The 13,160-nt window shown below is 39.0% G+C and overlaps 1 protein-coding gene across 4 annotated transcripts in view; it reads right to left on the bottom strand.

Annotated features, from left to right (window-relative positions):
* BABAM2 (BRISC and BRCA1 A complex member 2) overlaps positions 1-13,160 on the bottom strand; it is a 450,034-nt gene that overhangs the window by 28,864 nt on the left and 408,010 nt on the right. For all 4 annotated transcript variants that reach the window (XM_032239490.1, XM_032239488.1, XM_032239489.1 and 1 more), the window contains exon 11: positions 12,652-12,805. In XM_032239490.1, coding sequence (XP_032095381.1) covers positions 12,652-12,805 — 154 coding nt within the window. The remainder of the gene's footprint in view (positions 1-12,651; positions 12,806-13,160) is intronic.

Here is a 13,160-nt window from a genome sequence, read left to right as displayed (position 1 = left end):
ACAGGTCAGGGGGTGAGTAGTGATGAGGGGGAGAGAGTGTTGAAAAGTCCCTATCAGGTTTTTCCCGAATAGTGAGTGGTGTCTGGATGAGGAGAAGCACACTGACTGCTTCTGGGGCTCCTAAGCTGGTTCAGCCCAGGCTCCTTCCAAGTCACAAGGCACAGGGACTGCAGTGGCAGGCCCAACTCTGTAATGAAATCTCAGCAGAGACAACACATCATGTGAGCTGCCTTAAGGAGCTACCAACAGGGAGTGAAGAGGCGAGTAGTGATTAACTCCTGGTGAGACGAACACACAAATGGGCTCGTATGATAACCTTTCACACTTCATGAACAGCCCAAAACAGCCCTTCCTTAGCTCTACCCTGCTCCCCTAGGAATTCTCAGCCTCAGGGATCCTAGGACCATGAACTGGGATTTCCACACTGTGCTCCATGGAGTCCCAAGGGGCCAGCGGGGCCTCAGAGGACAAGGAAAGGGGTGCCGATGGGGAGCAGATCGGGTGGGACATCTATCTCCTTCTCTTCAATTAAGGGGAAAAGATCTACTTTTTAATCTGTTTTATTTAAAGGACCAATGCATGAGACTAAATTGAAGCATCTGCAGCTAATGAGAAGTTCAAAGAAAACAGTGTCTTTGGGAATACTAAGTAATGTATTAACAATGAAAAATAATTGAAATAGCCCAGAATGTACACTTTTAAAAGATTCTTGAAGGAGAATTTTTTTCTGCAAAAGTTATTCTGCAAAGATAATTAGATAGCAAAATTTAAAAGTATGCATGGTGAGCAGCAACATATGAGCAATTAAGAACTGCTTTGCAAGGGTTTGGATTAGTTTTTAAATAAGAAAATAATGACTCTTTGTGGCCTTGAGGCAAGAAGAGAAAGAACAAATGATTTTAGGAGGTTCATAATGAATTACTCTCATGTGTTGACTGATAATCTATTTTTAAAAATATTTTTTATTGATTTCCACTTATACAATAACTTTAACACATGATGAGCCATCGTAGTAGGTGGTTTTGGGATTAAATTTCAGTCTAAGATCCTACTAAGGCCTCTAGAGTCAACCAGATGTTTTATACAATGAAATTCACAGAAAAATTACATCTATTTGAGATTCCCTAGAATAAAAAAAATTATGAAATGTCATTTTGGTTCTACTAGAAAGTCTAGACCTATATACAAGACATCACGGTAACCAGTTTTTTTTTTGTTTTTTTGTTTTTTTTTAAAGTAATGTTTGGTTTTATGTAGACTAAGCAACTGAAGGACAGAATTTTTCCACTTTTCAGCTGGCTGTGCTGGTACCAAGAAGATACAACCACAGGGGATAACAGCCCATTAATGGGGTCGCCTTAGACTTTAGGAGCTTAGCCAAGTCACTGAGGTTAGGGGACTGTTTACCGGGGTGATGATTGATACCATGTGATGGTATCAATATTGGCTCTGTTTTTAATTTTAAAATCTCCTCTTTTTTTTCTCTAGGGATGCTGCTGCTGATAGTTAAAAATTATCAAATTCTTGCCATATGCCAGATCCTATGCTGGACGATTCACTGACATTATCCCATGCAGTAGGCTGAATTCTAACATGACCCCCAAGATTCTCCACCCTCTGTATAATCCCCAGGATTGGGAAGATGATGGATTTCATCCTGATAAACAGGTTTTGTTAAATGGCACAGATGACAGGGAGCCTTAAATCTGTGACTAGCAAAAGAGACATGGAAGGCAGAGATTCAAAATATAGGAAGGATCTCATGCAGCACTACTGGCTTGAAAATGGAGGGGACCACATGGCAGAAGACACAGGCAGCCTCTAGTTGCTGAGGATGGTCTCCACTTGACAGCAGCAAGGTAACAGGGGCCTCAGTCCTACAACCACAAGGAACTGAACTCTGCCAACATACTGAAAGAGCTTGAAAGAGGAACAGAAGCCTCAGGTGACATCGCAGCCCCAGACAACACCTTGATTTTAGTTGTCTAAAACCCCCAACTGAGAACCCAGGTATCTTGTTTGGGACTCCTAACCCACAGAAACTGTAAGATTAATAATTAGAGGTATTTTAAAACGGTAAATTTACGATAGTTTTAAAATCAGCAACACAGACAATCATACACCCCATGTGATACCCATAATAACCATCTGAAGTAGACTTCACCATTTTATAGACAAGGAAACAAACACTCAGGGAAATTATGAATTTGCCCAAAGTCACATAGCTTGTGAGTGGCACAGACAGACAGGTTTAAACCCAGCTATGTCTTGACTTTAGGGTCAGTGCTCTCAACTGCCTCATGCATTTCCTCTCTGTATGAGGAGAGAGCCTGAGATACATGGTAAAAAGGGTATGGAACTGTTTCTGTCTTCCTGGGTGTGGATGTGCAGAAGGGTCAGAGGACTTACGATTTCGTTTTGGTTCTATTTATTTATTTATTTATTTTTCTTTCTTTCTTTTTTTTTTTAGAGACGGGGTTTCACCATGTTGGTCAGGATGGTCTTGAACTCCTGATCTCAGGTGATCCACCCACCTCAGTCTCCCAAAGTGCTAGGATTACAGGCTTGAGCCACCACACCCGGCCTTGTTTTTTTTTTTTTTTTTTTTTTTGGTTTTGGTTTTAAACAGTAAAAAGATATATACGTAGAATTAACTAGCGGGATTCATTTTAGATGATCCCAATGTGCCTTCTTGTCTCCATCAGGCCTGATCAAGGTGTTGGCCTTGGCCACATCAGTGTCACAGAGCTTCTTCACAGCCTGTTTGATCTGGTGATTGCTGGCTTTGAAATCCATAATGGACACAAGCTGTGTTGTTGTTTCCTATCTTCTTCGTGGCTGACTCAGTGGTTGGGGAAACCTGATGATGAATTATTGGTCAAGCTTGTTTCTCCTGGGTGTGCTCTTCCGAGGATACTTCAGCTGCCTCCAGAGCTACAGTGTCTTGGGCCTCCAGAAGGTGGATGATGTGTGGATTGGATCTTCTTTTTGTGCTGTGGACACCCTTAAGCACTGCCTTCCTGGCCTTCAAAGTGTTTGCTTTGGCTTCAGCTTTGGGAGGGGCAAGAACTTCTTTTATCACTTTCAGTGCCATCATGTGAAAATGAGGACCTATGTTGAGCCCTCACTCCTCTAAAAGCCAGCTGTGTGCCCTCAGGAAAGTCAATTAATCACTCTGAGCCTCAGTTTCTATAATCTGTATGAGGTGTACTAAGAATTTCTGGGTGATAACCCTTGAAGGGCTGCAGTGATGATCCCATAAAAGTGTGTGAGAGACCACTATAAATGAAGTCCACAGGGCAGACAGAGGCACCCGGATGTTATGTAGGTATCGTTTTCTTTTCTTGATGACAGCCAATTTTAATGTTCTCTGCCTACAGGTTAAATATGATCACTTTGATGGCTTATTTTGAGGATGTCATTTTAAATAGGGTTTTTTTTGGAGAGGAAATTAATATTTATTACATTTGTTGAGAAACTACAGAATAAGAAGAAATGTAATTTTTCTTTTTTTTTTTTCTTGAATTCTTTAAAAGTCAGTTGACTATTAAAAGCCAAAGTAATAACAATGTATTGTGGAATTCATAAAACACAAAGAAAGTGTGAATATTACAGCACAAGGGTAAATGGAAGGCACACAGATAATTACATTGTTTACATTATACAGGAAGCATTATAATATTAAATCATGGTAGGCTGTGATGTTAAGGGTGTATTTTTAGTGTATAAATGACTAAAATATAGAAGGAAATATAGCTAACACACCAATAGAAGAGAAAATGGTAAATGAAAAACTGCTTGAATAAATGGAAAGAATACAAGAAGAAAAGAACAAAGGAATAAAAAAACCCAAGAAACTAAAATACGAATAGCAAGACTGCAGGGCTTAAACCCAGTAAGCTCATTATTTATGTTAAATGTACATAAACAAAATACTCCAATTAAGGCCAGGCATGGTAGCTCACACCTATAATCCCAGCACTTTGGGAGACCTAGGTGGGCAGATCACTTGAGTTCAGGGGTTTGAGACCAGCCTGATCAAACTGGCAAAACCCTGTCTCTAATAAAAATATAGATGTAGTGGCACATGCCTGTAGTCCTAGCTACTCTGGAGGCTAAGGCAGGAGAATCACTTAAACCCAGGAGGTAGAGGTTGCAGTGAGCTGAGATCACACCACTGCACTCCAGTCTGGTGACAGAGTGAGACTCTGTCTCAAACAAAAACAACAACAACAAAAGAAATATTCCAATTAAAAGGTAGACATGATAAGACTAGATTAAAAAACCCAAGGTCTACAAAAGGTTTCCTTCAAATATAAAGACACAAATAGGATAAATAAAGGATAAAAAATATATATACCATGCAAAATATACAAAGAAGAAGGCTGGTGTAACAATTTGAATATCAGATGAAGCAGATTTCAAGTCAAAGAATATTGCCAGAAATAAAAACATTTCATAATGATAGAAGGACCAATTTATTAAGAAGACCTAACAATTCTAAACGTGTGTCTAAAAATAAAGCTTTCATATATAAAAAGCAAAAATTAACAGAACTAAGGGGAGAAACAGACAAATCCAAAACCACAGGTGAAAATTGTAATGCCTCCTTTCAATAACTGATATAAAAACCAGTAAAGAGCTAAAAGATTTGAATAACACTAACAAGTAATTTAACTTAATGTATATATAGAACACTATACCCCAGAGCTGCAGGACACACATTCTTTTCAGGTTTACATGGAATATTTATCAAGATAGACCACATGCTGGTCTACAAAACAATGCTCAGCAAATTCCAAAGGCCTGAAATCATACAGATTGTGATCTCTGGCCAAAACCGAATTAAATTATAAATCAATAACAATAAGATATTTAGAAAAATCTTTCTAAACACTTGAAATTCAAGAAGCACAATTATAAATAATCCATGGTTCAAGAAGAAATCACAAGGGAAACCAGAAAATATGTCTAATAAAATGATAACAAAAAACAACATACAAAACTTTGTGGAATGCAGCTTGAGCAATCCACAGAGGGTAATTTTATATTAAAAAAGAAAAAAGGATTAAAATCAGTGACCTAAGCTTCTACTCTAAGAAACCTGAAAAGGAAGACTTAAAATGCCAATTTCTTCTTCTTTTTTTTTTTTTTTGAGATCGAGTTTTGCTCTTGTTGCCCAGGCTGAAGTGCAAGGTGCGATCTCTGCTCACTGCAACCTCTGCCTCCTGGGTTCAAGTGATTCTCCTGCCTCAGCCTCCCAAGTAGCTGGGATTACAGGCATGTGCCACCACACCTGGCTAAGTTTGTATTTTTAGTAGAGATGTGGTTTCTCCATGTTGGTCAGGCTGGTCTCAAACTCCTGACCTCAGGTGATCCACCCACCTTGGCCTCCCAAAGTGTTGAGATTACAGGAATGAGCCACTGCATTTGGCCTAATTTCTTATTTAAAAACATAACTTGCTAAAACGAACACAAGAAGAAATAGAACAATCTGAATATCCCTATATTTAGTAAAGACACTAAATATTCTTTGCACAAATAAAACCCTATCAAACATTTGGAAAGAAATAATACTAAATCTGCATAAACTCTTTCAGAAAACAAGGGAAGAAGAAATATTTTCCAGTTTATTTAATGGAGCCAGCATAGTGCTGACACTAAAGACCTGACAAGGACAAACACAAGAAAAGAAATTTTAGACCAATATCATTAATAAATGTAGATGTAAAAATCTTAAAATTTTAGCAAATCACATCTAATAATATAAAAAAGGACAAAATCACAACGGAGAAGGGTTTATCTTTGGAATGCAAGGTTGGTTCAACATGTAAAAACTAATTAATGTAATTCACATTAACAGAATAAAGAAAAACTATATGATTATGTCAGTGTCAAAAGATGCAGAAAAAACAATCTATAGAATTCAACACCCATTCATGATTTAAAAAAACCTCTTAGCAAAGTAGTAATGCAAGAGAATTTCTTCAATCTGATAAAGACATCTATTTAAAGCCTACTGCTGACATCAACCTTAATAGAGAAACATACAGTTAGATTCTGTTCTTATCACTTATGTAAAATATTGTACTGGAGGTCCTAGTCAGTGCAAGTAGGTGGAAAAAGAAATACAAAAACATAAAGATTGGAAAGAAAGTAGTAAAGTTGTTAGCATAAGGCATGACTTTATGTAAAAAGTTAAAAGAAATCTATAAAAAAATCTATTAGACTTTAATAGTAATAAGTAAATTTAGCAATGTCACAGGGCACCATGTCGATATAGAAAAATCATTTGTATTCCTATATACTAGCAACAAACAACTGAAAAATAATTTTAAAAAATTGTTTTTATATTTTTATATGTTTATAAATATTTTATATTTTTATATAATTTGCAATAAAAGCAAAAACAGGTGGGGTGCAGTGACTCATTCCTATAATTCCAGCACTTTGGGAGGCCGAGGTGGGTGGATTGCTTGAGGCCCGCAGCTCGAGACCAGACTGGCCAACATACCAAAACCCTGTCTTTATTAAAAATACAAAAATTGGCTGAGTGTGGTGGCTCATGCCTGTAATCGCAGCACTTTGGCAGGCTGAGGCAGGTGGATCATCTGAAGTCAGGAGTTCAAAACCAGCCTGGCCAACATGGTGAAACCCTGTCTCTACTAAAAATACAAAAATTAGCTGGGCATGGTGGAGGACAATCACTTGAACCTAAAAGGCGGAAGTTGCAGTGAGCCAAGATCATGCCATTGCACTCCAGCCTGGGTGACAAGAACAGAACTCTGTCTCAAAAAAATAAATCAATAAAAATACAAAAATTATCCTGGGTAATTTAGTCCTGGGTACTCAGAAGGCTGAGGCACAAGAATCACTTGAATCTGGGAAGTGGAGTTTGCAGCGAGCCAAGATTGTACCACTGCACTCCAGCATGGGCAATAGAGCAAGACTCTGTCTAAAAAAAAAAAAAAAAAAAAAACGCAAAAACATTTAAAAATATTTCAAGACTTCTACATTGAAATATTTTTAAAAATTCTGAGAAACTAAAGACCTAAATGAAACCATGTTCACTGATTGGAAGATTCAGTATTAAAAAAAATGTCAATTCCTCCCTTGTTGATCAACAGATCAATGCCATCCCAATCAAAATCCGGCAGGCTTTTATGGGGGGAGGGGGCAGGGGAGAGGTGGGAATTGACAAGTTTATTCTAAAATATATATGAAAATGCAAAGGACCTAGAATATCCAAAACAATCTTTAAAAAGAACAAGCTTGGAGAATTATCTTTCTTGATTTCAAGAAATACTGGTACACAGACCTATCAATGGAACAGAATAGAGTACTCAGAAATGGACCCACTCACATGTGGTCAATTGACTTTTGACAAAGATGTAAAGGTAATTCAATAGGGAAAGAAAAGTCTTTTCAACAAATGGTGTTGTAATATCTGGATATATATGAACAAATGATTAACCTTGGATTTACTTCATACCCTAGACAAAAATTAATTTGAGATGGTTCATAGCCCTACGTGTCAAAACAAAAGCTTCTATAAGAAAACACAGGAGAATTTCTTCAAGACCTTCTAGTAGGCTAATAATTTTGGGTATACAAAAAGCATTAACATAGAAAATAGATTTCATTAAAAAAATTAAGATTTTCTGCTCATCAAAGGACGAAGAAAATGAAATGGGCCAGGAACAGCGGCTCACACCTGTAATCCCAAGACTTTGGGAGGCTGAGGCGGGAGGATTGAGCCCAGGGGCTCAAGACCAGCCTGGGCAACATAGCATAACCTTGTCTCTATTTAAAAAAAGGAAAAAGAGGCTGGACATGTTGGTTCATGCCTGTAATCCCAGCACTTTGGGAGGCCGAGGCAGGCGCATCATGAGGTCAGGAATTTGAGACCAGTCTGGCCAACAGTGAAATCCCGTCTCTACCAAGAAAAGAAAAAAAAAAAAGAAAAGAAAATTAGCCAGGCATGGTAGCAGGTGCCTGTAGTCCCAGCTACTCGGGAGACTGAGGCAGGAGAATTGCTTGAACCCGGGAGGTAGAGGTTGCAGTGAGCTGAGATCACACCAGTGCCACTCCCAGCCTGGGCAACAAGAGCAAAACTCCATCTCAAAAAAAAAGGAAAAAGAAAATGAAATGGCAAGCCATAGACTGAGAGACAATATTCATAATAAATATATCTGACAAATATATAAAGAAACTCATATATAAAACTCATTAATAAAAGACTAACAACCAAATTAAAACTAGGCAAGATTTGAACGGCCATTTCATGAAAGAAGACAAACCAATAAGCACATGCCAAGATGCTCAACATCATTTATCACCAGGAAATGTACACTTAAAACATGAGACCTTACTTTATCCTCTCTAGAATGGTTAAATTTAAAAAGACTGACAATAGGAAGTGTTGGCGAGGATGTGAAGCAGCTGGAACCCTGGCATACTACTGATGAAATGGTAAACACATACAACTTTGAAAAAGCTTGTGACTTTCTTATAAAGTTAATCACATATATACTCCCACTCCTAGGTATTTACTGGAAGAAAGGAAAACATGTCTATAAAAAGGCTTGTGCACAGCAGCATTATTAATAAAATCCTCAACCTGGAAGCAGCACAAATATCTACACACAGGTGAATAGATTAATACATTATGCTATATTCATATAATGGAATATTATTCAGCAGTAAGAAAGAAATGCCATAACAGATAGATTTTTTTTTTTTTTTTTTTGAGATGGTAACTCATTTTGTCACCCAGGCTGGAGTGCAGCGGCACGATCTCGGCTCACTGCACCTCCACCTCCTGGTTTCAAGCGATTCTCCTGCCTCAGCCTCCAGAGTAGCTGGGATTATAGGTGTGTGCCACCATGCCTGGCTAATTTTTGTATTTTTAGTAGAGACGGGGTTTCGTCATGTTGGCCAGACTGTTCTTGAACTCCCGACCACAGGTAATCCGCCTGCCCTGGCCTCCCAAAGTGCTGGGATTACAGGTGTGAGCCAGCGCACCGGGCCACCACAACAGATAAATCTTAATTATGTTGAATGAAATGAACATAATTTTCATTGTGTCAGACACAAAAGAGTATATGATCTGTATTATCCCATTTAGAAGTATTTAAAAGGAAAAACTAAGACATGGGGATAGAAGTCAGAAGAGTAGCCTTGAGAGTGAAACTATTTGGAAAGGGGGTATAAAGGTAACTTTCTCAAAACTTTTCAAAAGATATACTTAAAACCGGTTCACTCCATTGTATGTAAATTACACTGCAATTTTAAAAAAAGATATATATGCAAAGCCATTGCCTTCAAAGAACTCATGGTTTGGTTAAGGAAACAAAATATATATGAAGATGTGAAAAACGTAAAGAAAATACAAAAGAGATTCCAAAGCCCTATGTGATGAGAGTCAATGGAGACTGGGAAGAGGGGAAAGAGCTGCCGGCAAAGTAGGGCGGATGGGAAAACCCACATGGGAGAAGGCTGAAGGATGTGTCGATTTGAGGGGGCAGAAAGAGGGTGGTAGGAAAGGCACGAGCAAAGGCACTGAGGTACACAGCAGAAGCTAAAACCCACGGCCTTCCACATGTTAACTTGCTGGCCTTTCATAGCAAGTCCACCCAATAGGGAGGAGTACAGTCCTGTTTTAGGAATGAGATTCAGAGAGGTTAAGAGCTCTGCCCAAGACCACAGAGCTTGCAGGCTTAGACTCTGCAATAGCAACTGGGGCATGCATGACCCCAAAGCCTGTGCTCACCCTGTAAGTGGTATTTCACTTGTGAGGGACAGAATTTGCTGGACAGCCACGAGAAAGAAAGAAGCACATGTGGTAGGAACAGCCCGGTCAGTGCCAGAAAGTGTCCTTTCTGAAGTTACACTGTTTAGAATTTTGCTCTACAGGAGGGAATAAACAGCTGATTCCACTCAAAAGGCTCTACTGCTGGTCATAAACCATGAGCGTGTTTATGTCATGGGCAGAGCTCCCCAAGTGAATTACAGCCTTTTACGCACTGCGTACATGCAGTATTTTCACAGGACAAAGAAACAGGGTGTGGAAGGAATGCTACAGTTGACCTTCCTCTCTTTCCATCCTTTTTCTTCAAGCTTCTCCACCAGTCTCAAGCCTGCACTGCAGGACACTTCTTTCACTGTGTTTATCTGGCTTTCTGACACAGCCCAGGGAAGTTACTAGTTCAGCTGAAGAATGGAAACTTTATTTCTTCTTGCTAGCACAAGCTGCTGGCTTTCTCCTTTATTACATTTAAAATGGATCCATCTTCACTACAGTAGAAAGCAGATTTTTTAAACATTACTTCAGATGTTTTCTTTAGACTGGTGTTAACATAAAGCAAATGTCTCTTGAAACTCTGAACCAATCTGTTAAGATAAACAGCCTTCACTTATGATATTCCTACACTGAAATCACAGGCTTGTGGTCTGCAACTTCTTAAAGACTCAATTCATACATGCTAAAATGTCTACTGAAGAAAAACACACACACACACGTACACACACACCAAGATAGCTTTGCCATGGAAACCACAAAGACATGTCTGGTTCAGACTCCACAGCACACACCACAAATAACGCCCATCTTCAAAGGGTAGGTCCTATGTATTCACAGGGAAAGCCCAGAAAATTAAACAATATCAATACTTTAAGCATAAAACATCCTTTATAACTCCTTTTTTCCACTGCATTTCAAGGTATCTAAGTCTTAATCATTGTTACCGGTTATATTTGCATATGCTTGTTTTTGTCCTTAATGGGATTTCAGACTTGGGTGTCATGGATAAAAAGAGAAAATAAAGGGAAAGAAGAAGGCACATTAGTTTCAGATAACAACTCAGGATTCTGCATATGAATCTGAGGCAGTCTTGGTTTCTAGGAGACACCCTTTCATTATTTAAGAGTCTCAGGCTGGGTGCAGTGGCTCACACCTAATCCTAGCACTTTGGGGGGCTGAGGCAGGTAGAGCATCTGAGGTCAGGAGTTCAAGACCAGCCTGGGTAACACGGCAAAACCCTGTCTCTACTAAAAATACAAAAATTAGTCAGGTATGGTGGTGCGTACCGGTAGTCCCAGCTACTCAGGAGGCTGAGGCAGGAGAATTGATTGAACCCAGGAGGCAGAGGTTGCAGTGAGCTGAGATTACATCACTGCATTCCAGTGTGGGTGACAGAGCAAGGCTCTGTCTCAAAAAAAAAAAAAAAAAGGTCTCAAGCCTGCTATAAGTGAAGGTCTAGTACTACAGAAAAATACACGTGAGGCTGGGAGCCCCCATAGAAGGGAATGGGGTCTCTCTGGGAGGAGGAGGTAAGAACAGTAAGTCCTATTAAGTTCTTGATTAGTCATGGCTATTCAAGAACATTCCAGATCTGGAGGTCCAGGCTTTGCTTGTAAGTACTTTGAAACTGTCAGAAGCTTTCTATGATAAACACTTTATCTCCCTTGCTGGGCTATAGATTCCATGAAGACAGGGACAATTTCCAATTTGTTTATCATTATACTCCTAGCATAGAGCACAATGCTTGGAACATGATAGATGCTTAATAAATACTGGATGAGCAAATGAAGAGGATGCTTAATAGATAGTCTATATTTGTGTGATCCTTTGGATCTGAACATCCTTCAGCTGGGATCACAGGTGTGAAGCATATGGCTGTTCCAAGCGAGAAAGTAATAACCACATGCCACTCCATGATTTATTTTTGGAAACTATGATTTTGATCCACTGCTTCTTAATCTAGGAGGCCATGGTTCATGAAGACTGATGTTCCAGACACCAAAGTCTTAAATATAAAAAAAACACTCAGCATATTTCTATATTTACCTATTCTGGATGACTGAAGTGAGAGCCTTCCACACTGTGAGGTTCATGAGCAATAGCTATACCTCTAAACTCCAAACTTTAGCCAATTTCAACCTCTAGGAAATCCTACTTCCGTATCTATTTTAATAGCCCTAAGCTATTTATTTGCATAGTTGTTTATTTGACCAAGAAATACACAGATCTTACTCTAGGCGACTGGCTGTGGTATACACTGCAGAGATGCAATGAGGTGTAGAATTCACAGAGATTCATTTCCATACGAAAGAGTGGCTACTGGCTCCAGGTACTGACTACTAAGCAGAAATTCTGTTTACTGTCACCTGCAATTTTCCATTTTTTAAAAAACTATAAAAAGTAGCTGCCAACATTTTCATCATTTATGCCATTTACCCGTAACTTGAATTCCTACTTAGTATTTCTTCCCTAGTCTAAATAGAGAGGTAGTTTTCTGATAAATTCTACATTCCATGAAAAAAAAGCAGTCATGGCTAATTTTAGAGACCAACAGAAACAGTAGAAAAAAGAAACACTTTCAGATATAGATCAGCTTCTTCTTGATGAAGTTACAAAGGGCCATACAGTAAATATTTTTGGTTTTCTAGGCCATACAGTCTCTGTTGCAACAACTGGCTCTGCCATTGTAGCATTAAAGCAGTAAAGAAATGGGTGTGGCTGTGTTTCTATAAAACTTTATTCACAAAAATAGGTGCAAGGCAGGATCTAGCCTGTAGGCAGTAGCTTACCAACCCCTGAACTAGATAAACAAAATGCTCTTATCTGTAGGAAATAACAGATTCACTTACTTTGCTCTTTTGGCCATTTCATTTCCATCCCATCTGGGGCTGTACGGATAATTTTTTTGGGCCTGGGAGTAAAGCTGTCCACTGTTGGTAAAGTGATAGACAGACTGAAATGTGAGCGTTGGCTGGTCTCGAGGAAAAAACAGAGGCAGGTCAACTGCAAAGACAGAAGAAAGAAAAAGAAAGTTAGAGCATAAACACATCTTAAGATACTTTTTTGACTAAATCCGAATGTGAGGTACAAAACTCTATTTGAACCACAAATACTGGTTGAGGCTTGGAAGAAAGGTGTGTTGTATAGAGAGGGACCAAGAAATAAAGTGACTTCTCCATCTTCAAGGAGTTTATAATCTAGAGAGGCAAATCACACGTGGGTGAAAATAGAAGGCGTAATGTGTAGGTGCTGTAATAATGCTACAAAATGGTCACAGAAGCTTAGGCAAGTATGCCTGGGTGCCTGCAACCAGGTGCGGCGCTCCTCTAGCACTTCCCTGGATCACTACTCCATCGCA

The sequence above is a fragment of the Sapajus apella genome, unplaced genomic scaffold (assembly GCF_009761245.1).
Source record: "Sapajus apella isolate SASKATOON/1434 unplaced genomic scaffold, GSC_monkey_1.0 scaffold44, whole genome shotgun sequence".
In the NCBI taxonomy this organism is placed as follows: domain Eukaryota; kingdom Metazoa; phylum Chordata; class Mammalia; order Primates; family Cebidae; genus Sapajus; species Sapajus apella.
Note: the sequence above shows the minus strand (reverse complement) of the source record. Positions and strands in the feature narration are given on the sequence as shown.